At 44.9% G+C, this 27,441-nt stretch overlaps 1 protein-coding gene across 3 annotated transcripts in view; it reads right to left on the bottom strand.

Annotated features, from left to right (window-relative positions):
• LOC126249507 (uncharacterized) overlaps nucleotides 1-27,441 on the bottom strand; it is a 155,632-nt gene that overhangs the window by 52,065 nt on the left and 76,126 nt on the right. For all 3 annotated transcript variants that reach the window (XM_049951170.1, XM_049951162.1, XM_049951178.1), the window contains exons 4-5: nucleotides 17,427-17,483; nucleotides 14,509-14,571 (exon numbers count right to left, since the gene is read on the bottom strand). In XM_049951170.1, coding sequence (XP_049807127.1) covers nucleotides 14,509-14,571; nucleotides 17,427-17,483 — 120 coding nt within the window. The remainder of the gene's footprint in view (nucleotides 1-14,508; nucleotides 14,572-17,426; nucleotides 17,484-27,441) is intronic.

The following is a 27,441-nucleotide window of genomic DNA, read 5'->3' as shown; positions in this document are numbered from 1 at the left end:
ACACTCTTGTCTCGATAGTTCATAGGCGAAGTAATGGTGCTAAGCTGTTTGCTTTGACCCTGTGCCCATAGTCATGTTGTACTAATGGAGAAGATGTCTCAATTATTGACGACGCCTTTGGCACAATTGTTTTATTAATCTCCATTACATGATGTAATTTCATGTAAGTAACTAAAGATTTTGTGCCTGTATTACTTTGGTAATTTCACTGTTACTTAAGCTTTTGTTTCTCACTTCCGATGGTATGGCTTTTCTAATGTAAGTGTCTTCCTGTTCAGGATTTTTTACTTCTGATGAAGGTATATTTATATGTACCGAAACCTTGGTCAAGAAATTTTAATAAATTTTTATCCTGCAACTGTTTTTGGCTGTCATCCTTTATCGTGAAGAATTTCAACAGTTGCTGTTGCAGCCATGTTTAAAATCTTGAAATTTCATAGTGTTCCTAAAGCCTTTGACACACTTTACTGTTGGCAGACGCTTGTATGAGCATTGTTTTGCTGTTGTATACGGCGCATTTCCTTTGCGACTTAAGTTTTATTTTCGTTTTTTTCCCTCCCGTTCATGTTTTGTTGCTGCACTATCATTCTGCAGTAGCGGGATACAATAATATCCTTAGTTAGAGTATTGGTTCTTACCAGTCAAAATTACAAATATTTAACTGAAAACTAAAACAATGAAAAATTCCCGGAATTCTAAACAATTCCTGGGTTTTTTCCGGTTTTCTCCCGGATGGAAAAATTCCCGGGTTTCTCCCAGATCTCCGGTTGTCCCGGGTCGTATACACCGTGTAGTACCACAAAGCTGGTGGTGGTGGTGGTGGTGGTGGTGGTGGTGGTGGTGGGAGGAGGGGGGAAGAGGATCGCTATGTGGCATTGTGTGAAGGGACTAGAGGTTGTGGGGCAAGGACATGGGGAAAAAAGGAGCAAAACAGGAGAAGAGCGGGGAAAGACAGCAAGTGGCAAACAAAGAGGGTGGGATATGAGAATGGGGAGGAAATGATAGGACGGAGGAGGGTGGAAACTGTTGGGTGGAGGGCACGGGGACAGCATGTTACCATGGGTGAAGGCCACAATAATTACGGGAGTGGACAATGTGTTGAAACAATGTATACTTCATCATAAATCAAAGTCATAAATTTTCATACAGGTATGAAATGAGGGTTGCCTTAGCTTCAGCTGCCTAGTTTTAACTACTTTTAAAGATAACTGAACTCCTTGTTTTGAACTTATATGAAAAATCATGATTTTCAAATTATACTGTTGCAGCAAATGAGCGATATAGAAAAATGAAACTTTCTTAAAAAACAGAAAGCCATCATTATCACAGTGACATAGAACTGAGGAAGAGACATTTAAAACTGTGTATTCAAAGCACAGCACCTTACTGAGGTATGATGTCTACAGCGAAGATATGCAGTAACAGCACTGAAGTCTTGATGCTCCAGATTCGTCCTACATGAAATAGTTTTCTTTCTTTGTAGCAGTAATGATATTACGAAAGCATAGCTGGGATCAAAAATCACATTCCACAACAGCAACAATTCAGGGACTCTTACATCATCTAAAATCTATTTGCTTTTGTAACTGATGTAGATGGAAGTTTACCAGAGTCTATACCAATTTGTTTATTCTGGTGGAGGTTGTCACTGTTTTCGAGGGGAGATGCCTTAATTGCCTGTTACAATTGCCACAAACATGAATTGCTGATAGAAGCTTCACATAAACAGTTCACTGGGAAATGGACGATGTGCTGTTTTATCAAAATTAATGATGAGACTGAATACAGAGATTTGCACACTACAACATGTATTTTCACAGCAAAAATGTGCAATAGTAGTTACCAACCACTGGACAGTATTAACAGCACACTACTTTTTTAGTAGGAATGATTCTAATAAAGTTGGCATGCCTTGCCATGTAAAGACCGGGGCAACAGCTTTTTAATGGGAAAGTTATAATTTAATTATGAGTCAAAACTATTTTTGGCTTAATATGAAAGGAAAATGAGGTACTTGAAAGACAAATTAGTGGAAAAATGCAATCCATATTGGGTTGAAAGTGAGAACTGATGGGAACCCCAAGAACATGTCCTGCTGATGGAAGTATATAGGAGCAGTGATGCCGAGCCATTAGAGGAATACTGATGGCAGACCGAAGAAAGAATTGACGATGGATTGAACCAGTACATAGGTCGGAGAAGATGGAGTCTCCCAAGGCTTATCCAATAGCGAGAAAGGCTCATTCAATCAAGAGAAATACCCACACCAGCCCAAAGAATGTCGAAGACAGAGGCTGAAGAATGACTTCTAGTAGGCACATTCAGAACAGTAAAAGTGAGGAAACCCAAAAGCCAGTTGGACTGTCAATAATAAAAACAAGAGTAGAGAAACACAAAAGGCACCAAGTGAGCATCCCTGGGCCTCTGCATGCAACCCAATGCTGCTTCAGTTTAGTCATGGCGTTCAACAGAGTGCTACATCTAAAACAGAAAATATGGTGTAGCTGAAAAGGCGAGCAATGAAAAGAGAGTAAGAGAGGGGCAAAGTGTGAGCTGATCATGGGGGCAGGGTTGGGCGTTAGCCTGGTGTCATCAATAAGGGGGCATCATAGGATGGAGGATTCCTTTCGCGAGGAACAGAAAGAAGAGCGCCATGCAGCAGTAGTCTACTTCATAGTACGTACTTTATTAGAGGGGAGCATTTGACAACCAGGTGTCACTCTGGCCCCGAGTGAGCAGATGTCTTATTTGTACTTGCAGATCTGCAGATGGGATCAGCAAAGCAAATGGGGCCAAGTAACCACCACTCTAGCCAAATGGTCCACTAGGTAGTCAGTCAAAAAAGAGCCGTTTAATAAAGTGGAAGACTCATAACATTATCAATTCCACGGTAATAACACTATGATCCTGGCAACAACCGGCAAGCGATGTAAAAGCATATCCCATTTTATCCATGGTTTTCGAGCATTAAGTGTAAAAGATGGTAGCACCCTGAAACTCCTGAACGTAAAAGATCATGGGGCAAAAGACTTTAAGCCCTTGAAATAGAACAGTCTTCATTCACGTCTTGGGCACCAACCAAGAGTGGAAGGGCTGTTTACAAGAAAACACGAGGAGTGCATTCCGGGATGGAGAGGAGGAGATCCTGGCAGAGTGCTGCGAAGCGCATTCTAATTGGTAATCGAGGTATGGAGAGGATAACACCCCCTGAATGCCAAATGGGAAAAAGAAAGAGAGAGAGAGAGAGAGAGAGAGAGAGAGAGAGAAGGGATAACCTGGGTGATTAGAGAATTGTTGAATGGCAATTCCATAGGAGACCAAGAGTTGATACTGTCTGAACACAAGAGGTAAAGTTAAGTCCCCACAATGTCTCTTCCCTCGAGTGCAATCGTAGACACTCAGGAATACAAAGGCATGCACAAAATTTGTGGAATGAACGCATGTATGAATGGGCATTCTCACGTCCACATGTTACCTCATTGTGCAAGCAGACTGCTGTGGATCCCCTTCTTTGCTTAGGAGCTTGTGCTGCATTTATTGTGATAAAAAGGTGACAGAAAAAGAAAATGCAAAAGTGACTGTAGGTAAAGAAGTATCTAAACAATGGAGGTTTGAGAAATACAGGGTGACGACAATGATCTGTTTGAAAATTTCAGAAGGAAATTAAAGTGAGAGTTTCTATTTTCTGCTTGGATAACTGTAGCGATAGGCTGGCAGTAAAATTTGATTAGCTGGCAACTGGCAGCCTATATACTGGGAGGTTCTTATTCATTATGTGAATGTTTATTAATTTTCAATGCATCATTTATATTTTATTTTATGAATACAGTTGTCTACATAATTTTGATCTTTAAAGCTTATATGCTATGTAGATTAACATCTTCAGACTCGACAAATTTGTAAATTGCACAGACGCGAAAATCTACTAGAAAGGAGGTTGTATTTTCAAATTTTGTATTTTTTGCATCATCAATGTCCTTCATCTCTATTTCTAGCTGTCTGCCGAGGAGCTACACTCCATCATTTGTTTCGTTCAGAGGTCAGGCTCCCCAGTTCTGCTATTAACTTGCCACAGGATGAACTTTCGTCTATAGTTTTCATGTACACTTTTTGTAAGTTTCTGTCTTATTCTTCCCTATTTTCCTACTTCGAAACTTACGGAATCTTATTCTTTAAAGTAATTCAATCGAACACTGTTTATCTAACACTTGATGCTCCGCGCATCTGTTCTAAAATTTTTATTTAATTAGTCTTTAGATGCTTTTTCTTTACCTGTAATCATCTATACATTTAAGCATGCTTCCTTTGAAGGCCCAAGTCAAACACAGCTCACACATATGAGTGCAGTCTCAGCAACTGAAACCACATTGCGAGCAGCACCACCTGTGCATGACAGGAGTAGCGACTGGGTGGGGGTGGCAGACAGTGAAGTGCTGCAGGTCAGACGGAGGACAGGGGAGACAGGGGGAGGGGGGGGGGGAAGTGGCGGAAAAGGAGAGAAATAAAAAGACTGGGTGAGATGATGGAATGATGGCTGTGTAGTGCTGGAATGGGAACAGGGAAGGGGCTGGATGGGTGAGGACAGTGACCAACGAAGGTTGAGGCCAGGAGGTTTACAGGAATGTAGGCTGTATTGCAGGGAAAGTTCCCACCTGCACAATTCATAATATTGTTAAATTCCATCCTGGATTTTCCATTTTGATTCAAGTCAAATCTATAGAACAAGAGTTAAAAAATGACTATACATCAATCCTAAGTGACATACGAGAAGACAGCTAAAAACAGGGACACTGAGAAAGATCCATAAAAGACTATACACAAATGGAGGTCCAGAAATAAAAATTAAATAGCCTACACCATATTGCTACAATGGATAAAGCGTAAAACGCCGACGACAGCTCGTGCTTCATTTGTTAAAATGGCTGATAACTCAGATGGCAAACCAAAGCGGGAATGTAAACAGTTTAAAAAATGGGCATTCCATAGGAAATGGCGGGCAGTAAAAACTTGGGCGCAATGTGTACAAAGTGATGGTGGAGCATCACTTAAATTACGATGGTTAAAAAGGCAGTGCCCAATATACAACCTAATTAAAATGACCTCCTCCCAGCGGGAGGTCCAAGAGGAGGTTGCCCAAGCTGCTGGGAGAGGCTTATTCCCATGAAGGGAGCACCAATGGTGATGCCAAAGTGAAACCACCTGCTGACAGATGGCAACACAGAGATCATCAGAGGGAATATAGGAACTAGAGGGATGAGGTACGATGAGACTGCAACCTTGGCAGCAGTGTCAGCAGCTTCGCTTCCTGGCAGACTGACATGACCAGGAATCCACATAAACATCACAGTGGCTCCACCAAAAGTGAGCAAGTGACAGTTTTCCTGGACCCGTTGCACTAAGGGGTGGGCACTGAGCCGGAATCCAATATCGAAAAACATTGGTGCCAATGACAAAGGCACGCCCGACACTATGGACAGTTCGAGAGCCATCAGTCTACACAAGGGCACTGTCGCGAAGTTCCATGGGAAGGTCTTGAAACTGAAGGTGATAGAGAAAGTCACAGCAGTAGGTCTGTGGCAGTTCGCATACAGACACTCAACCAGGCTAGTGTAAAAGGCGGCAGTGGCCAAACGGATGCCACAAGGATGGATAGTGTTTAGGTGGTGTAAGAGGGACGGCCATGTGGACGCAAAAACAAAGCACTCACTTATTTCGAACAGACAAGGGACTGCTACAAATGGAGGAGGGTGGCTTGATCTGCACTCCAGGAAGTACCACTGAGGACATTGATGGACAGTATACAGTGGACTGCCAGGTAAGACCCATGGGAGGACCAAGAAGAGTTTCCTATTGCGCATCAGCCCCAGGAATTTCGTAGTTTCAACAAATGGAAGAGCTACAGGCCCAAGATGTAAAGATGGTGGGAGAAACCAATTGTGCCGCCAGAAATTCATACAGATGGTTTTGTCAGTGGAAAAACGAAAGTCATTGTCGATACTCCAGGAGCAAAGATGATCAAAACATAAGTGTAGATACTGCTCAGTGAAACAGTTCCATGGAGAACTGCAACAGATTGCAAAATCATCAACAAAAAGGAAGCCGGAGATGCCCGGTGGGAGACAGGCCATTATAAGGTTAATGGCGATAGCAAAGAGTACAACACTCAAGATGGAACCCTCAGGCACACCGTTTTCCTGGATAAAGGTGCCCGACAAGGCAGAACCCACACGTACCTTGAGAACTCTGTCTTTTAAAAATTCCTCAAGGAAACGGGGCAGGTGGCCACGGAAGCCCCACGTGTCGAGGGTGCGGGGATACCAGTTCTCTAGCAGGTGTTGTAGGCCTTCTCCAAATCAAAAAATACAGTCACAATCTGGGATTTCTGCAGAAAACCATTCGTGACATGGGTGGACAAATTGATGACATAGTGAACTGCAGAACAGCGCACTCTAAGTCCACACTGTGCAATGGTTAGTAAACTGTGAAACTTGAGCCACCATACCAGCCGACATGAATCACCTTGTAAACACAGTTGGTGAGAGAGATGGGGCTTAGGTACGGGTATGATGGTGGCTTCATGACAGCGTGTGGGAAATGTGCCCTTTGCCCAGATGTGGTTGTAAGTAGTAAGCAGAAAAGTGCTTGTCCCCAAGAGATGCTGCAACATCTGGATGTGGACAGCATCTGGGCCTGGGAATGAACTGAGAGCATGATCTAGCTCCCTCATAGTAAAGGCAGCACTTTAGCACTCACGATTCTGGGAAGATAAGGGTACCGCCTGAGCCGCTTCTGCTCGTTTGCGATGGAGAAAGGTAAGTTTACAGTGGGAAGAGCTCGAAATTTCCGCAAAATGGCGGCCCAAGGTGTTGGAGATAGCAAAAGGGTCCACGATGACATCATCTGCTACTGTCAGGCCGGAAATTGGGGAATGGATCTTGGTCCTAGAGAGCCATCGGAGATTGGCCCTCACAACAGAGGAAGGGTGGAACACTGAAAGAATTAGTGAATGAAATCCAGCTATCTTTTTTGCTATACCAAAGAACGCGAAAATGTGCGTGCATCCATTTATAAAGAATGCAGTTTGCCATCGTAGGATAACAGTTAAAAACTTAGAGTGCACATCTGCGTGAATTGCGTCACGGCATGCCTCAGTCCACCTAGGGACTGGGACACGGTATGGTAAAGTGAAAGTGCGAGGAATGGACGTTCTGCAGCGGTAAGGATAATGTTTGTAAGATACTGCATCTGGTCATCACAACTGGGGAAATCTTGTTCTTCGAACTTTGCCAGGTAGGGGTAAAGCCTCCAGTCAACCTTAGTACACTGCCATTTAGGCGTGCACGCAGGTGTGGTAGGAGTCAGCAAACGGATAGCAGATGGGAAATGGTCACTCAAGTAGGTGTCAGAAAGAACGGACCACTCGAGACCATGGGCAAGTTGGGTAGTGCAGAAGGATAGGTCCAAATGGGAAAAGGTGTGCGAGGAGTCAGAAGGAAATGTGGATCCTCCTGTGTTAAGGCAGAATAGGTTAAGTTGATTAAGGAGGTCAGCCAAGAGGGTACCTCTCTTAACAGGTTCTGGGAGAACACCAAAGGGGATGATGTGCATTAAAGTCACCAAGTAGTAGAAAGGGGTGAGGTAGCTGCCCAATAAGCTGAAGGAAACCTGCCCTGGAGACATCAGATGACAGAGGGATATAAATGGTGCAAAGGGAAAAAGTCAAGTGAGGAAGGGAACAGCGAATTGCAACAGCTTGAAGATGGGTAGTCAGGGAGATGGGGATGACTGTGAGCATCAACCCAAATAAGTAGCGTGACTCCCCTACAAGATGGAATGTCGTCCTCAGGAGGAAGGACAAAACGGACCGGGAAGTGTGCGAAAGCTCAAGCGGTCGTGAGGACGTAATTTTGCCTCCTGAAGGCAGAGTACAAGGGGACAGTGCGATGCTAAAAAACAGCTACAAATCCTCTTTGTAGGATCAAAGGCTGTGAACATTCCATTGTAGGAGAGTCATGATGATGAAAAAATGAAGGAATGTCACCTCAGCAGCTGCCGAGTGCCAGCCTGTGAAGACTCACTGCTACAGGGCACAGAAGCAGGAGGATCCTGCTCCACGACGTCCACAGAAGCATCGGCTTTCTTGTGCTGTCAGTCTGTGGAGTCCAATGCAGAGAAACGGCATAGTGGTTGGCCGGGCAAAGGTATCACATGGCGACACTGGTGAAGAGGCTCTTCGAGTCGGTGAAGGAGGAGACTGTTTATGTTTGCTGGACTTCTTTGAGCCTTTCTGGTTAGCAGAGGAAGACTCCGGTATTTTGGCTGAAGGGATGCAGGAAGTCTTCATGGGTACTGCTTCTGTCCTTTCCGGCCTGCCGGGTTGTGTAGCTGGTGGCTTCACTCCTTGTGGTGACGGCTTGGCACTGGGCGATTCCACAACCTCAGAGACGAATTTGAGGTCACATGTCTGCATGACCATGTCCTTCACGGAATGAGATACGGCAAGAACAGAACTATACGCGCCAGACGGTGGAAAGCAGGGTTTGCGACTATCCAGTAACTTGCAAACAACCTGGTGAGGCACTTTTTCCCTTACATGGATCTACAGGACAGCCCATTTATCAAGATACACGGGACAATCTCGAGAGGAAGCAGCATGGCTGCCATTGCAGTTGATGCAGCGGGGAGACAGAGGCGGACAATCGCCTTCGTGCACATCTGTACCACAGGTTGAATATTTGGCTGGGTGTCGATAAGACATTCTAGTGTGGTTGAAACTGGTAGCAGCGCATTAGATTCAGAATGTACGGTAGGACTGTGTGAATTTCATAGCCTGCTTTGATCTTGGATGGAAGCACCATCCTATCAAATGTGAGAAAGAAAGAGCGCATGTTGCACTAAGAGCGCGTGTTGCACCTGATGGACGGCAATGACTCCCTGATCAGAGGTGTGACTGGATCTCAGCCTCGGCTAGACTGTCGAGCAGTCTTGTGTAAATAACACCATGGGAAGAATTCAAAGTTCTATGGGGCTCGACACGGACAGGACAGCCGTGGAGAAGTGAGCGGCAAGCAGTTGTTGTGCTTGAGAATCAGAAGTAGTCTCCAAAAGGAAAGTGCCATTCCGCAAACGAGAGCAGCATTTCACAGGGCTGGCATCAACACCTTTCTGAATAATAAACGGATTTACCGTTGCAAAAGACTGACTGTCTTCAGTATGTGAAACACGAGGAACCGTGTTGCAGCTGGAAGGGTCTTTGAATTGTTAGCTTCATTCCGTTTACATTTAGTAGACATTGGCTCATTGTGACAAAATCTCCCATGATTGCCAGTGTCTCCGATGGCATGCTACTTCCAACTGGGGGCTCCTGTCACATGGGGTGCACCTGCCTTAGGTGATTGTTCACACCTCAGGTCACACCTCCCAAACACCTGACAGAGGGATCAATCGGCAATTTGGGAAGGTAACAGCTCAGGCAATCACCCCTCACTGAGCCTGGCCTGTACCAGGGGGTACGAGCGAACCATAATTGTCAACCCAGGGCTGGGAATTATGCATTACTCAGTCACCTGTTACGCGCCAGAATCGTAGGCCAGCCTTCAGGAGTGCACAGGGAGGAAGAAGAAAAAGAGGAATCTCAAATGCAAAATCGGAGGAAGGCAAGGAGAAGGGGAATGAAAAACAGTGGTGAGACATTCCCAATAACACCCCAGACATGTTCCCAAGGGGGGGGGGGGGGGGGGCAAGAATAGCTAAAGGATAGAGGTGCAACACAGAAAGAAGGAAAAGATGCTGCAAAGGCTGGGGATCCATGGTAGCCAAGCACAAACCCACCAAGGAGTGGCGAGCCCCCTGGGGGGATTACTGCTTGTAAATCACTTCACAACTTAACCTCAACACACTACGCAGTGAAACACCCATGGGGCCCCAGCTGTTTTTCATTCCTACCAAAGCTGGGAAACAATGCACTATATGAATGGCCTCCTTCCAGGAAATTACGCATGCACATTTATGCGTGTGTGCAAAGTTGCACATAAGAAAGTGATTGTGGCATGCACCTTAAGATCCCTGCTTCAGCAAGGAGACTGTCTACAGAACTAGTCCGGAAGGCACCAGTGGCCTAACAAACTCCACAATGATGAAATGGGCCTAACAATTTCAAAGCCAAAGGGACTGCTGACCCATAAACCTGGCAACCATAGTCCAGTAGAACGAGACCAGAGAATGCTAAATACGGAGAAGAGTAGCGCAGTCCACACCCTATGTGATGTAGGCAAGGAAGAGAGCGTTTTAAGCTTCTGAATGCAACTAATCTTTAGTTGAGGAATGTGGGGCAACCAAGTCAGCTTTTTATGAGGAAGGAGGCCCAGGAAACGGGATTGTGCAACAGCTTCCAAACACTGAGTATAAAAATCGAGATCTGGGTCAGGATGGACCACGGTACGACAACAAAAATACATAACCGGTGTTTTTCCAGGAGATAATTGGAAACCATGAGAAAGGTTTCACACTGTGACCAGTCAGACAGCACCTTGGAGATGGCATTCAACGAGGCTACTGAGTGGGAGCTGTACCAAAAGCAATAGTCATTGACATAAAGGGGATGAACTGCAGACCAACAGAGGTTAGTAACCCATTGATAGTGATGTGGAGTGTGATACTCAGGACAGTGGCATGTGGGACACTGTTCCCTTGGACCTATGGAGAGCTGAGTGATGTACGAACTTGAACTGGGAAAAATCGATCGGATCAAAACTGATGAATAAAAATCAACAGGGAGTGTCAAAAGCTCATCATGGTGTGAAAGTAAAATGTGAGGGTGCCAAGTGGTGTCATATGCCTTATATAGGTCAAAAAGAATGCAATGAAGTTCTGACACTTGACACTTAGGAAAATGCCTGTTGGAATGCTGTTTACCGGACCAGATGGTCAATTGTGGCTCTGATATGAGGACAAAATGCCCTGAGACATGAGAGACCAGCACAGTCTGCAGGTAAGGATCATTTCCAGAACTGTGCAAAGCACATTAGCAAGGCTTAATAAGCCGGTAACAGTAGAGAAACATTGGGTTTTTGCCTGGTTTAATGATTGGGACGATGAAACTACTTCACCACTGCGAAAGGAAGACACCTTTGGGGCAAATACAGCTCTCCTTAATCCATATCATATAATGCAAACTGTGTTCTTTCCAACAAGGGTGCAGAGGAACAGTAGCACAACAACTGACAATATATTTTGTTCATTTTCATTACTAGGGGAACATTCTGCTAGCAAAAAGGTGAATGGCCTTTCAGACCATGATGCACAAATTTTATCACTAAAAGGTTTTTGTGCTCAATCACATGTTAAATAAAACTATGAACTACTCAGAAAAATTAATCCAGTTGCAACAGACCTTTCTAAACCTCTTTAAGGAACAAGAGCAGCCAGGGTACTAGCACTAACAAGCAGCCTGGGTGGCTGACTAGGGCCATAAGAATATGTAGAACAAAGTGGGAATAACACTAAAATGTTAGAAGCAGCCACAACCGAGCTACAGCAGCCCATTAAAAACAATACTGTAAGGTGCTTAAAAACGTTATCAGGATCGCAAAAAGTATGTGACACACAATAGAATAGCTAATTATCGTGACAAAAATAAAACCATAAGGTCAGTCAAGCAGGAAATGTGTGGTCAGCAGCACCATGTTGAGGATATAAATTTAGTGCGTAGTAGATATGTTTCAGTTACTGATAAGTCAGTTATATGTACAGTATTTAGTAATCATTTTCTGGATATAGCAGGTGAACCAAATAGAAGCTTAGTTCCTACAGGGAATCACATAACTGTCGTAGAAAATAACTTTCCAAGACATTATCCAAGATATTCTTCCATGATACTGATAAGAGGGAGATTGAGCCAATAATTAAATCACTGAAGACTAAGGACTCTCATTGATATGACGAGGTCTCTAGCAGAATACTAAAATACTGTTCTGCATATGTTAGACCAGTACTTAGCCGTATCTGTAGCTTTTCCTTTTGGAATGGTCAATTTCCTGACCTATTAAAATGCTCGGTAGTGATGCCACCTTTGCTAAAAATCAAGAAAGAATAACGTAGAAAATTTTAGACCTACTTTGAAGGCATCTGCATTTGCTAAAGTTATTGAAAAAGCTTCATATACAAGGGTAATTTATCAATTCACATACCTTGCTGTCAAATGTACAGTTTGGTTTTAGAATGGGATTAATGACTGAAAATGCTATTTTCTCTGTAAATGCTAGACTGTCTCTTCTTTGATTTAACTAAATTGTTTGTGTTCATAACAAAATATTATTGCAGAAGTTGGACTATTGTGGAATAATGGGAGCAGCTCGCAATTGGTTCAACTCTTACTTTAAGAGCAAAGAACAGAAGGTCATTTTCCGCAGTATTGAGAATGGCTACAACGTGCAGTCCCAATGGGGCACAGTTAAGTGGGTGGTGCCCCAAGGGTTGGTGCTGTGGCCGCTGATGTTTCTTATTAATATAAATGATATGCTTTCCAGTATGACAGGTGATTGTAAAATGTTCCTGTTTGCTGATGACTCCAGTTTGGTAGTGAAGGATGTTGTCTACAATTTTGACATATTATAAAATAATGCAGTTCATGACAAAGTCATGGCTTGCAGAAATAAACTGACACTAAATCACATCAAGACTCAGTTTTTACAATTTCTAACAAACAATTCAGCAAAACAGTCATTTTGATTCACAGAATGGACATACGTTTAGTGAGACTGAACAGTTCAAATTCCTAGGTGTTCAGACAGAGAGCTGTAGTGGAAAGCCCAGGTTCAGGATCTTGTTCAAAAACTAAATGTTGCATTATTTACCATAAGAAAAGTATCTGAAATATGTGATGGTTCAACAGGAAAAGTAGTCTACTTCGCTTATTTGCGATCGCTTATGACACATGGTACAAATTTTTGGTGCAGCTCTTCCGATTCAAAAAGGGTCTTTTGGGCTGTTATAATTTCGCATACTGACTAGTTACATGATCATGGAGACTTGCTCCTGAATTAGGTCCTACAGAACATGACATAAAATAAAATAAACCACTCACAATTGCGAAGGGAAGACACGTTAAAGGCAAATACAGCTGAAGACCCTGAGTAGATGTAGCTTTTGAATGTTCAGGTAACGAATCATCTGATCAGAAATTGAGTCAGGGCCTGGCGCCGTATTGTGAGATGAGGCAGGAGCCTGAAGCAGTTCCCAGTCAGTGAAAGGTTCACGGATTCAGCTTGGTGGGGGTGAAACTTAGAGAGATGCCTTCAACTTGTCATTTATGCAGCAGAAAGACAGCTAGATATGAAAAGGACACTGGTGTTATTGCAAGGTGTTCAGCAAGAGCCAACACATAGGTACAAAGACCACCGTAAAGGACAAGACCCAGAACAGTTGGTCAACATTTCATGTGTAAAATGCCCATAATGACGCCACCTACTATGATCAAGCACTCTCCCCAGGGTGCCACCCAGCTACAGCAAATGCCAACTGGTATGATGGCTATTGCTGGGAGTGCTGTTGCCCAAGGAAGATGGGCATCTACTCCTTGGCATCCATGTGGAGCTAGCAGCTCAATCAACAGTGTGATCCCTGTGTTGTTAGTGGGCTCAACAGAATGGGTAAGTAATGACCTCACCACATCAGATTGGCTACTGTGTTGGCTTTGAAGTGCAAATAAGAGCCTATATAGGTATTTAGAGCAGATGGTCTTTAACAATGTATGCAGCAAGCACTATTTAAGGTGTTCTTCCCAAGTTGGTACACACCAAAGAAAAACCTGCAGAATCCCAGAAGGGGACCACAAACTACTTTTGTCAAAGGTGGTGAAGAAAAGAATATTTCAAGAAAGAAAGACAGAGCCAAGGGAATAGCCTGGTCACCATCCAAGACAGTCACCATGAGAAAGAGAGCTGTAGGAGGAAGGATAATCAGAAGTGAGAGATTGCAGTACAGGATAGGAAGTCAGTGCTGCAATAGCTTCGGACTCCACGCCCTATGAAAGAGTCATGAGCCCCCTGAGGGGAGGGGAGGGGCCATCAACATGAACAGAAGAAAGGAAAAGACAACATGAAGAGAAGATGAAACGTACTGGAAGAATAAAAAACAGCAAATAAATAAGAGTAATTTGTTATACGATCATAGTAGCTCAATACAAAGATAAATAATAAGTACCTAGCAAATAAATTTAACAGAAAGAATACAATGACCAGTCAGGGACACAAACACTTCTAATTATTTCAGTTAATAAAAGCATTATCATATAAAGAAGTGCATTGAGCTACGTTCACCAAATCAGAATAACCTCTTTCTCACATAAAATTTTTAGTTTGCAGTGTGCCAATAAACTTTTATATTGAGGGAAAAATATCTTAACTGATTCATGATCAAAACAAATTTTTAGTAACAATTATCAAGCAAGCCACTCCTAGTTTATATTTATTAATACTTATCAGAGAAAGTTTTAAAAGTAAAACGTACCAGATTTTTTGATTTTAAAAATGATGCTTTGTAAGTTTCTGATGGTCTTCGTACTGAGGATGACTAGAAAAGAAATTATAAAGAACAATTTTTTTTTAAATTCTAAATCCTTATAAACTAAATAACAACACATTAAGAATTTCACATGGAATGTAAGAATTTTAGTAAGAACTACAATGGATATTCCCACACAACCATATATGAGTAAAGACTCAGCTAAAACTAGTTAAACTACTCAATAATACAGATGAATGTATGAGCATAATCCCAAAAGTAAGGTCTCCTATTTTTTTATAAATACAGAACTCTGTTTGTGTGGCAGTTGGTCACACTGTAATGAAGAGTGCTTCATGCGCTGTGTGTAAACATGCGCACGCCATGCTGAGGTGCTCATTCTTGGCTTGGGAGGTGTTGAGAATGGAGCTCCCATTGGATGTTACCGCCAAGTGTGAACTGCGCGCAGTCATTCGGTTTCTGAATGCAAAGGGCATTGCACCAATTGAAATCCATCGCCAATTGACGGAAATGTATGTTGAGTCATGTATGGATGTCAAAAATGTTCGTAAGTGGTGTAGAGAGATTGCAGCTGGTTGGACCGAAATTCATGACGAACAAAGGAGCGGGAGACTGTCAATTTCTGAAGAGACTGTGTTGAAGGTTGAGCAAAGGATGCGTGAAGATCGGCAGATCACCCTGGATGATCTCTGTACATAGGTTCCTGAGGTTTCCCGAAGCACCACTCACAGAATTTTAACAGAAACATTGAACTACTGGAAGGTGTGTGCAAGATGGGTGTCACGCATGTTGACTGAAGACCATATGCAGCAACAAGTTGATGCTTCCTGCGCATTTCTTCACCGCCTTGCAGCTGAACAGGACAACTTTCTGGACTCAATTGTCACGGGTGACGAGAACATTTGACCGGAAAGCGATTCAGCTCCGACAACGAGGTGAAAGAAGAGGTTCATAACTTTCTGAACAGCATGGTGGCAAGCTGGTATGGCATGGGCATACAAAAACTGCCACAGTGTCTACAAAAATGCATTAACACAAATGGTGATTATGTCGAAAAATAGCTAAATGTTCAAGCTGTAAACTGATGTAAACCATTGTAGAAATGAACAGGTCTATGTACTTATTAAAAAAAATAGGAGGCCTTACTTTTGGGATTACCCTCGTATCAACTTTTACTTCTCTACAATGAAACAGGGAAAGACAATTGTCATGAACTTCTTGCTGAAGAACCATATAAAAGCCAGTTCAAAAATTTATTTAACAATACTCACCATGAAAGTCAATGACATAGTTAGCAGTAACAGCCACAGACATAAGCAAATTGATTTAATGTTTTTGGTAGTTTAATCATAAAATGAAACATTGCATGTGCAATAAAAGATCAATATCAAATTTTAAAAAATAACAATATGATCATCATCATTAACTAAGCTGTTTACATGCTCAAATATCAAAGAATGCCAAAACACATGTAGAAGTGCACAAGTATGGATTTTTAGTAATGTTGCACCTTGAATACATGCATTACAGTTTTCACTGAAACACATCCAAACTGCTCCTGCAGGTTTTTCAGTCTTGATCTACTCTTGTTTTGTTACATCATATCTCTCTTTTCTTACCTCTTTAAATATAAATTAAGGACGCGTAATTATGCTTCCACTCTGATTCATTTGTTCCATGTAACCCTTTCAGCTGCTCTGTATTGTAGCAACCAGTGACTACTCAGGATTCTCACCATTTCATTATTATTTTTCCCCCCTCAGCTTAATTCTTTCAAATTTAATTGTGTCAATAGAAATCTATAGACATTCATGGATAGGACTAACTTAATGTTTTTAATAAAGTGCACAGTATTAGTTTGTCATCACATTTGTTATGCCAAACTATCAAAACTTTTAAATGTAATGGTGCACTGGCTTTGCACTGGAAGCAATATGCTTGGCAGAATCATTTATAAGCAATGACAAATTATGCTTATATGAACTTGCCAACCCAAGTACTAAAGCAAACTTCGAAATTTTATTACAATTCTATCATGTCAACGCACAGATTATGAACCATATGTTGGAAGAAGCCTTTAGTGAAAACCACCTGCAAAGTATCTGATGTATAGAAACTGCAAGCTTCCAGAACAGTTGAGGCTTATTAGACTATCATCTTGCACAGAACTGCAGTGATGTTTGGGGCAAATGGTAAGGTATTTGTATGCAATTTCATACTTAAACACCACTTCTTGTTTATTCTGTAACTCGTTCCAACTTTCAATCATGGTGCCACAAACACAGACTTTTCATCTCCACTGGGGTGTAGGGAGAGTCTTAGTCCAGACAACTGCAATACTGTTTACATCATTTCATGAACAGGTTTCAGCAGTCTAGACTGTATCATCACCTTATTTGGAGCAACTCTACCAAAGTGAGATTGCTACATTAATTTACAATATCAAAATTTTTGACTATTCACTTGGATGGGAAAAAAATAATAAGGGGCAGTATATATCACCAAATGGAAAAGAATGGAATCTCATTCTATGAAGGGTAGCAGAAGCCATAAGAACCAAAGCTCAAATTTTTAGGGAAATTATTAGTAAAAAGAAGTATCAGATACGATTTTTCCAATGGCAAAATTCCGTGCTAACAGAACTTCCAGCTAGCAAATGTATTTTGATTACACAGTAGCACAGCAACAGCCAATCTCACCTCACTTTCCTTCAATAAATTTCTTACCCAAAAGAAAATCAAAAAGGAATTCCATGTTTTCCGTTAACGACATCAGTTTCATTTATCTCAATGTTCTGAATTTTTCTGTACCCTTGACTTGCAATAAAATGTCTTATAAACTAGAACATAAAAAACAACATTAAAGACTTTGTTACAGTCAATGCTATTATCTAATAGGCTTACCGCATGCTGTGGCAGAACTGATAATGTCTTTCGAGCAGCTGCCTTGTTTTGAATGTCCTGTAATGAGAAATATGAATGGATTAGGAAAATGAAAAGTTGAAAATATTAAGCAAGTATAAAAGACGAAATTTTCCTATGTTTGATGAGAGCCGTTTGCCTCCCCCCATACTTATCACAAAGATCATGACAATTTAAATATGAATTACAATATAGTCTCATTCTACACTCCTATATCACGGGGAACAAGACTTGTCTCTGCACCTTCCAGTAAGAGCTGTGGGAATACGAATGAGCACAAACTTAATGTCATGTAGAACAGTTCACTGTCCAAACAATGGAAAATACAGAATGGATGACCCTCTTCGATTTATTTGAAGTAAGTATGCATGTAATATTCATAAAGAGTACCACAATTTCTTTTTTTTTTTTTTTTTGCATTTTTCTGAGGAAAGGATACTGAGTAATGGGTGGAAAAACAGAGTATTTTTGACTTGCAAAACAATATTGATTTATTCACAACTTCTGTTCTAATTAAGCTGGAACAATGAAACTGAGTCAACTTCAAAGCTCTTTTAAGTGTGTTTCACATGATATAAAACGTAATTAGTTGAAAATACATATATACATTTTTAAAATAAAAACATTATTGAATTTGCTAAATTTTGCAAAACTATTTTTAAAATTATAAAAAAAATGTGAAAGTTATTTTTTCATCTACCTATTCTGAAAGTTTCAACTTGGAATGAGCATGAGATCACTATTAAAAGTAATTTTATGTTTATCATTATTGTGTTAAATGTCATTCAGATAGTGAATTGCTTTTATTTTGCTACCTGTGACAATTTTACAAAATCTTAGTTGTAATTATTGCTTGGGCTACAAAATTGTACCTTTCATACAAATAACTGTATTTTAAAGTGTAGCACTAGCTAAATTTCTAACTCAAAATTAATAAATAGACCAACATATCCAAAATATATATCTTAATACAAACAAAAGACCTCATTTTGAACACTACACAGAAAAGGCTAAAAGGGTAAAAGATTTGGTGAAGGTCTGCATCTACATACATACTGGTTTGGTTTGGTTTGTGGGATTAAAGGGACCAGACTGCAATGGTCATCGGTCCCTTTTTCCAAAAAATTAAAACCGCCCAAAGAGCATTTAAAAAAAAAAAAAACGAACAGCAGGAAAGACGTCAGACGACACAGGACGAGAAAGACTCCGACAGAGAGCAGACAAAACAAAGTAAAACACACAAAGTGTGACGGTGGTTGGCCGACCATAGAGAAAAAAAAGAGGAAAAGTCAACCACCAAGAACTCATTAAAAAACTCAGTTTGAAATCAGAGGCTAAAAGCCAGAATCAACACTAAAAAAAAAAAACAAACACTCAGATGAAACTGTAAAAACCCCCTGCCCGAATAAAACGCAAAACTAAGTCCACCATGGCAGAGTCATCTAGTAAAAGGGCAGGGAGCGTATCAGGCAGCGCAAATGTCTGCCTGAGCACAGTTAAAAGCGGACAAGTTAATAAAATGTGCACCACCGTCAAAACCGCCCCACAGCGACAGAGAGGCGGGTCCTCACGACGCAATAAATAACTGTGAGACAGTCGGGTGTGGCCAATGCGGAGCCGACAAAGAACAACTGAATCTCTGCGAGTGGCTCGCATGGATGACTGCCACACTTGCGTCGTCGCCTTGAGAGAACGGAGTTTGTTTGGCGTGGGCAGATTGCGCCATTCAGTGTCCCAAAGCGAGAGAACGTCGCGGCGGAAGACTGCCCGCAAATCAGTCTCCGGGAGGCCAATGTCCAGGGTGGGTTCAGTGGTGGCCTGTTTGGCCAGGCGGTCAACATTCTCATTGCCCGGGATACCAACGTGACCGGGGGTCCACACGAAGACCACAGAGCGGCCGCAACGCGCAAGAGTATGCAGGGACTCATGGATAGCCATCACCAGACGAGAACGAGGAAAACACTGGTCGAGAGCTCGTAAACCGCTCAGGGAATCGTTACAGATAACGAAGGACTCACCTGAGCAGGAGCGGATATACTCTAGGGCACGAAAGATGGCGACCAACTCAGCAGTGTAAACGCTGCAGCCAGCCGGCAAGGAACGTTGTTCGGAATGGTCCCCTAGAGTTAGCGCATACCCGACACGACCAGCAACCATCGAACCGTCGGTGTAAACAATGCCAGAGCCCTGATACGTGGCCAGGATGGAATAAAAGCGGCAGCGGAAGGCCTCTGGAGGGACCGAGTCCTTCGAGCCCTGTGCCAAGTCGAGCCGAAGGCAAGGGCGAGGAACACACCACGGGGGTGTACGCAGAGGCGCCCGGAAAGGAGGTGGAACAGGGAAAAACCCAAGCCCGCAGAGAAGCTCTTTGACGCGGACCGCTATTGTACAACCAGAGCGGGGCCGACGTTCTGGCAGACGGACGACCGATCGCGGGAACAGGAGACGATAGTTAGGATGCCCGGGCAAGCTTAGAACATGGGCAGCATAAGCGGCCAGCAAACGTTGGCGTCGGAACCGCAGTGGAGGGACACCTGCCTCCACTAGTAAGCTGTCCACAGGGCTGGTGCGGAAAGCACCAGTGGCAAGGCGTATCCCGCTGTGGAGAATTTGGTCCAGCACCTGCAACACAGACGGGAATGCTGAGCCATATGCCAGGCACCCATAATCCAGACGGGACTGGATTAACGCCTGGTAGAGCCGTAACAGGGCAGAGCGGTCGGCGCCCCAGCGGGTGTGGCTCAAACATCGCAGTGCATTGAGATGCCGCCAACACGCCTGTTTGAGCTGCCGAATATGAGGCAGCCAAGTCAACCGGGCATCGAAAACCACCCCCAAAAACCTGTGTGATTCCACCACCGAAAGAAGTTCGCCGTTAAGAGAAAGCTGCGGCTCCGGGTGGACAGTACGTCGCAGGCAGAAATGCATAACGCAGGTCTTGGCTGCCGAAAACTGAAACCCATGCGCTACAGCCCAAGACTGCGCTTTACGGATAGCGCCCTGTAGCTGACGTTCAACAGCTGCAATGCCAGTAGAGCTGTAGTAAAGGCAGAAGTCGTCAGCATACAGGGAAGCGGAGACACAATTTCCCACGGCCGCAGCAAGCCCGTTAATGGCTATTAAAAACAGACAGACACTTAAAACAGAACCCTGTGGCACACCGTTCTCCTGGACGTGGGAGGAACTATACGAGGCCGCGACTTGCACGCGGAAGGTACGACACGACAGAAAATTGCGGATAAAAATCGGCAGAGGACCCCGAAGACCCCATCCATGAAGCGTAGAAAGCATGTGATGACGCCATGTCGTATCGTACGCCTTTCACATGTCAAAAAAGACAGCGACCAGGTGCTGACGGCGGGCAAAGGCAGTACGGATGGCCGACTCCAGGCTCACCAGATTGTCGGTGGCGGAGCGGCCTTTACGGAACCCACCCTGAGACGGAGCCAGAAGGCCCCGAGACTCCAGTACCCAATTCAAGCGCCGGCTCACCATCCGTTCAAGCAACTTGCAAAGAACGTTGGTGAGGCTAATGGGACGGTAGCTGTCCACCTCCAGAGGGTTCTTTCCAGGTTTCAAAACGGGGATGACAATGCCTTCCCGCCATTGCGACGGAAACTCCCCCTCGACCCAAAGACGGTTGTAATGATCGAGAAGGCACCGTTGGCAGTCCACTGAAAGGTGTTTCAGCATCTGACAGTGGATGCCATCTGGCCCAGGAGCGGTATCAGGGCAAGCAGCTAGGGCACTGCGAAATTCCCACTCACTAAATGGAGCATTGTAAGGTTCCGGGTGGTTGGTGCGAAACGAAAGGCTCCGACGTTCCATCCGCTATTTAATGGAGCGGAAGGCCTGGGGGTAATTCGCAGAAGCGGAACTCATAGCAAAATGCTCTGCTAAGCGATTTGCAATGACGTCGGAGATAGTACAAACTGCTCCATTCAGTGAGAGCACAGGGACGCTGACAGGTGGCCGATAGCTGTAGACGCGTCGAATCTTGGCCCAGACCTGCGATGGAGTGACACGGAGGCCAATGGTGGACACATACCGCTCCCTGCACTCCTGCTTGCGTTGGCGGATAAGGAGGCGGGCTCGTGCACGCAGCCGTTTGAAGGCGATAAGGTGGTCTATGGATGGATGTCGCTTATGACGCTGTAGTGCCCGCCGACGATCTTTAATCGCGTCAGCGATCTCAGGCGACCACCAAGGCACAGTCCGCCGCCGAGGGGAATGGCAGATTCGGCGGCAGTAACGATGCCAGTGGTGACTGATTGAACCACCCCATCAATATCATCATTAGAGAGGCTCAATAGCGGCAGTGGAGGAGAACAAGTCCCAGTCAGCCTTATTCATAGCCCATCTGCTAGGGCGCCCAGAAGAGTGGCGCTGTGGTAGTGACAAAAAGATCGGAAAGTGGTCACTACCACACAGGTCGTCATGCACACTCCATTGGATAGACGGTAAGAGGCTATGGCTACAGATTGAAAGGTCAATGGCGGAGTAGGTGCCATGCGCCACACTGAGGTGTGTGAAAGCACCATCATTTAACAGCGAGAGATCGAGCTGCGACAATAAATGCTCAACGATGGCGCCTCGACCTGTTGCCACTGACCCACCCCACAGAGGGTTATGGGCGTTGAAGTCGCCCAATAGCAAGAAAGGTGGCGGCAATTGGGCGACCAGTGCAGCCAGAACATGCTGCGAGACATCACCATCCGGTGGAATGTAAAGACTGCAGACGGTAACAGCCTGTGGCGTCCACACGCGTACAGCGACAGCCTCTAAAGGCGTCTGGAGAGGGACAGACTCGCTGTGCAGAGTGTGAAGGACATATATGCAGACGCCACCAGACACCCTTTCATAAGCTGCTCGGTTCTTATAATAACCCCGATAGCCACGGAGGGCAGGGGTTCGCATTGCTGGAAACCAAGTTTCCTGGAGAGCAATGCAGAAGAAAGGGTGAAGGCTGATAAGTTGGCGGAGCTCAGCTAGATGGTGGAAGAAACCGCTGCAGTTCCACTGGAGGATGGTATTGGCCATGGCTGGGAAAGGCGTGACGGGACTGGGAAGGCAGATTACGCCGCCGGGTCACCTGCTGCCCCCGATTGAGCACCCGCGCTAGTGCTATTCATGGCGTCTGAGGGACCGGCGAGATCCATGTCCTCAGCGGACGCCAGAATCTCCACCTCGTCCTCAGACGCAGAGCTGGAAGGTTGCGGTGGGGTGGCTGCCACCGCGAGTTCCTTGGGCTTAGAGCTATTCTTCTTTGGTTTCTCACGCTGCTCCTTGGGTTTAACTGGCTGGGAGGGCTTCACCGATTCAGTCTCCGGGACTGAGGAGGATCGTGAAGCCCTTCGACCAGCTGATTGTGGGCACTTACGCCACTGTCGGTCGTCAGCCTTCCCGCTGGTGGAAACCTGGGAAGGGAGGGACCCAAGGGACCCCTTGCGAGCGTGAGAAGCCGAAGAAGTGGGACACTTCTCCGGCTTAGAAGCAGGGACGGACGTCCCTGATGGGGGGGATGGTGTTGCCCCTGAGGTAGGTGGCGCAGGAGCAACCCGGCGGGTAGAGCCCCCCACTGGCAAGGGGGCAGGAGGAGTTGTACCACTCAGCGATCCGGCCGGAAGTCGCGAAACTGATGGGGCGAGCACAGGTGTTGTAGCAGCGGCATAGGAAGATGTCATTCTCACTGGATGTAAGCGCTCGTATTTCCTTTTGGCCTCAGTATACGTCAGTCGGTCCAGGGTCTTATATTCCATGATTTTGCGCTCTTTCTGGAATATTCTGCAGTCTGGCGAGCAAGGTGAATGGTGCTCCCCGCAGTTGACGCAGATGGGAGGCGGGGCACATGGAGTATCGGGATGAGATGGGCGTCCGCAATCTCGACATGTGAGGCTGGAAGTGCAGCGGGAAGACATATGGCCGAACTTCCAGCACTTGAAGCACCGCATCGGGGGAGGGATATAGGGCTTGACGTCACATCGGTAGACCATCACCTTGACCTTTTCCAGTAACGTATCACCCTCGAAGGCCAAGATGAAGGCACCGGTAGCAACCTGATTGTCCCTCGGACCCCGATGAACGCGCCGGACGAAATGAACACCTCTACGTTCTAAGTTGGCGCGCAGCTCGTCATCAGACTGCAAAAGGAGGTCCCTATGGAAAATAACACCCTGGACCATATTCAAACTCTTATGTGGTGTAATAGTAACGTTAACGTCCCCCAACTTGTCACAAGCAAGTAACCTGCGTGACTGGGCGGAGGATGCCGTTTGTATCAGTACTGACCCAGAGCGCATTTTAGACAAGCCCTCCACCTCCCCAAACTTGTCCTCTAAATGCTCGACGAAGAACTGAGGCTTTGTGGAGGGAAAAGACTCCCCATCAGCTCTCGTGCAAACTAAGAATCGGGGCGAATAACTGTTACCTCCAGCCTGAGACTTACGCTCTTCCCACGGCGTGGCCAGGGAGGGGAACGTTTTTGGGTCGTACTTCTGAGCATTAAATTGAGCCCGAGAACGCTTAGAGACTGCTGGCGGCTGGCCGCCAGCGAGAGATGATGTACCACGCTTCATTGCGGGTCATCCGCCCTGATGCCACCTACTCCGACCAAGGGCCCTCCCCACGGGCGCCACCCAGCCGCAACAATAGCCACCTGGCAGGACGGCCATTGCCGGGAGTCCCGATGCCCCAAGGAGATGGGCATCTACTCCTTGGCATACGTGGGGAGTTAACGGCGCAGGCATCAGTAGAGCGATCCCTGTGTTGTCAGGGGGCTACAACCAAGAGGGTACATGGCGGCCCCACCACAACGGGCTGGCTACCGTGCTGGATCTTAGGTGCAAAACTGTCCAAGGTCGTCGTCGCAGAGAAAAGAAACACTGCAGAGTGCAGCGTGGTAATCGCCCAAGAGATCGAAAACGAGCGGGACACCATTGCAACGACGAGAAAGCCGGCTAAAGGTCTAATTGCACGACGGATACAGTGCACCATGTAAGGCGCCCTTCCCCAATTGGCTCGCTCTTCGGAATAATTTAGAAAGATGGAGGTCAAACCCGAGAGGGGACCATCACAGAAGGCCGAAACATTTGAGACTCCTTTTAGTCGCCTCTTACGACAGGCAGGAATACCGCGGGCCTATTCTAATCCCCGAACCCGCAGGGGGGTACATACATACTCTGCAAGCCACTGTATGGTGCATGGCGGAGGGTACCCTGCACCACTACTAGTCATTTCCTTTTCTGTTCCACTTGCAAACAGAGCGAGGGAAAAAATGACTGTCTATATGCCTCTATATGAGCCTAATCCCTCTAAGCTTACCTCCATGGTCTTATGTGATACATATGTTAGTCGCAGTGGGATTGCTCTGCAATTAGCCTCGAATGCCGATTCTATAAATTTTCCTAATAGTGCTCCTAGAAAAGAACGTTGCCTGTACTCCAGTGATTCCCATTTGAGTTCCTGAAACATCTCCATAATACTTGCACGATGCTTGAAACTACCAGTAACAAACCTTGCAGATCACCTCTGAAATGTTTCAGTGTCTGCCTTTCATTCCACTTGGTGCAGATCTTAAACACTATCAGTACTCAACAATGGGTCAAACTAGTGTCCTACATGTGGTCTCCTTTATAGATGAACCACACTTTCCCAAAATTCTTCCATTAAACCTAAGTACCATTTGCCTTCCCTACTCCAGTCCCTACATGCTCACTCCACTTCATATTGGTTTGCAACATTTTGCCTAAATATTTAATCAACATTACTGTGTCAAGCAGTGCACTACCAGTAATGTATTCCTACATTATGGTTTGTTTTTCCTACTCATCTGCATTAACTTACGTTTTTCTACATTTAGAGTTAGCTGCCATTCGTCACCCAAACTAGAAATTTTGCGTAAGTCATCTTGTACCCACATGATAGATAAGTGTACACGGTTTTCTTGGGTGAGAGCACCCTTCAATGCCAATGGAAACAGCATAGTCCACTATGCATTCGACTACCACCACCCCTGCCACCAACAGCTGGTTGCACCATACACATAGCACTGACAAGACCATCCCAAGTTCACCAACAATTATGGACAATCAACAGCACATTAACGAGGTGTCTGCCTGGCCTGCACCCATGCCGATGCAGCCTTACCACGATACTATCGCTTTGCTGTTGTAATGCCATCAGTATGTAGGCCTAAAAGCAGTATCAAGGATGAAGAAGTCCAGGTGCTGCAACAGTCAACCAACATGAAAGTCACTGACTGAACAGCTGCCACAAGTGACAACCAATCTCAACAATGTACCAACTTTCCACTACCGCTACTTCCCTCGCCCTGACACAAACATGCCCATTTCAGGTAATGAGGAGGGAGGGTGCTACACTGATCAATAACCACATCATAATCTTTAAGTAAAAGAGATGTCAGCACCAACAGTATTGCTATGCTGACCACGTGATTGGCAGCACAATGTGAACTGTATCTCATTATGAAGAGTTTGAAAGCACAACACACAAAGCTCAGGTTCTTATTTAAAGCTAACTAGCCTATTGTTCCTACCTCAAAGGTTGTTGTTATGGGCAGTGCTTTGGTATGTTGCAGAGGGATCCATCATGGGTACCTCATTAGCGATGTTTCATACGATGGCCCCTAGTTTCTGATATAATCGGTTTGATGTTTTATGAGTACCTCCTGCACCCATAATGTTACTCATGTTGCCACCAAGCAAATGTAGTGCAGCACCTAATATTTAGGACTACCACAATATATGTACAGGTTCAGACCCTACTTATATTCTTTTTCAGTTTCAATGTCATCGTAAAAAATATCATTAAATAATATACATCAATCAAAATTATTCAAAAATTATTCCACCCAATAGTACCATTTTTACAGGTAGGTTAAATACACACTTAAAAAAATGTTTTGCGTCAACCTAGTTCCCACAACTCCTGAAGGTAGATGTTGACTGTGGATATTGTATCACAGACACAGTCCCTTTGACTGTCCAGAGATGTCACTAACCACGACCAAAGACGTAAACAACCAAGCATGAGCAGCACCTGTTAGACAGAGGGGTGCGAAAACTAATCAGTTCCAGTCATTCCACCAGGAAGGAGGTACACGGCTCGTGTTGTCTGTAGTTCAACCATGCCTAGACAATCAAAACTGCAGTTTGATCGCGTCCGCATCGTTACTTTGTGCCAGGAAGGGCTCTCAACAAGGGAAGCGTCCAGGCGTCTCAGATTGAACCATAGCGATGTTGTTTGGACATGGAGGAGATAATGAGGTACCCATGATGGATCCCTCTGCAACATACCAAAGCACTGCCCATAACAACTGTTGCCATGCCTCGCTCAGGCCACCCAAGGGCTACTACTGCAGTGGATGATCGCTCCCTTCGGATTATCGCTCAGAGGAATCCTGACAGCAATGCCACCATGTTGAATAATGCTTTTCGTGCAACCACAGGACGTCGTGTTAAGACTCAAACTGTGTGCAACAGGCTGCATGATGCGCAACTTCACTCCCAACGTCCATGGTGAAGTCCATCTTTGCAACAACACCATGCAGTTCGGTACAGATGGGCCCAACAACATGTCAAATGGATCGTTCAGGATTGGCATCACATTCTCTTCACCGATGAGTGTCGCTTATGCCTTCAACCGGACAATCGTTGGAGACGTGTTTGAAGGCAACCCGGTCAGGCTGAATGCCTTAGACACATTGGCCAGTGAGTGCAGCAGGGTGGAGGTTCCCTGCTGTTTTGGGGTGGCATTATGTGGGGCCGACATACACCGCTGGTGGTCATGGAAGGCACCGTAACGGCTGTACAATACATGAATGCCATCCTCCAACTGATAGTGCAACCATATTCGCAGCATATTGGCGAGGCATTGCCATCATGGACAACAATTCGTGCCCCCATCATGCACATCTTGTAAATGTGCTTCCTTCAGGATAACGACATCGCTCAACTAGAGTGGCCAGCATGTTCTACAG

Source organism: Schistocerca nitens, chromosome 1 (genome assembly GCF_023898315.1).
Source record: "Schistocerca nitens isolate TAMUIC-IGC-003100 chromosome 1, iqSchNite1.1, whole genome shotgun sequence".
Lineage (NCBI taxonomy): Eukaryota > Metazoa > Arthropoda > Insecta > Orthoptera > Acrididae > Schistocerca > Schistocerca nitens.
This window is presented reverse-complemented; position numbering and strand designations above follow the sequence as displayed.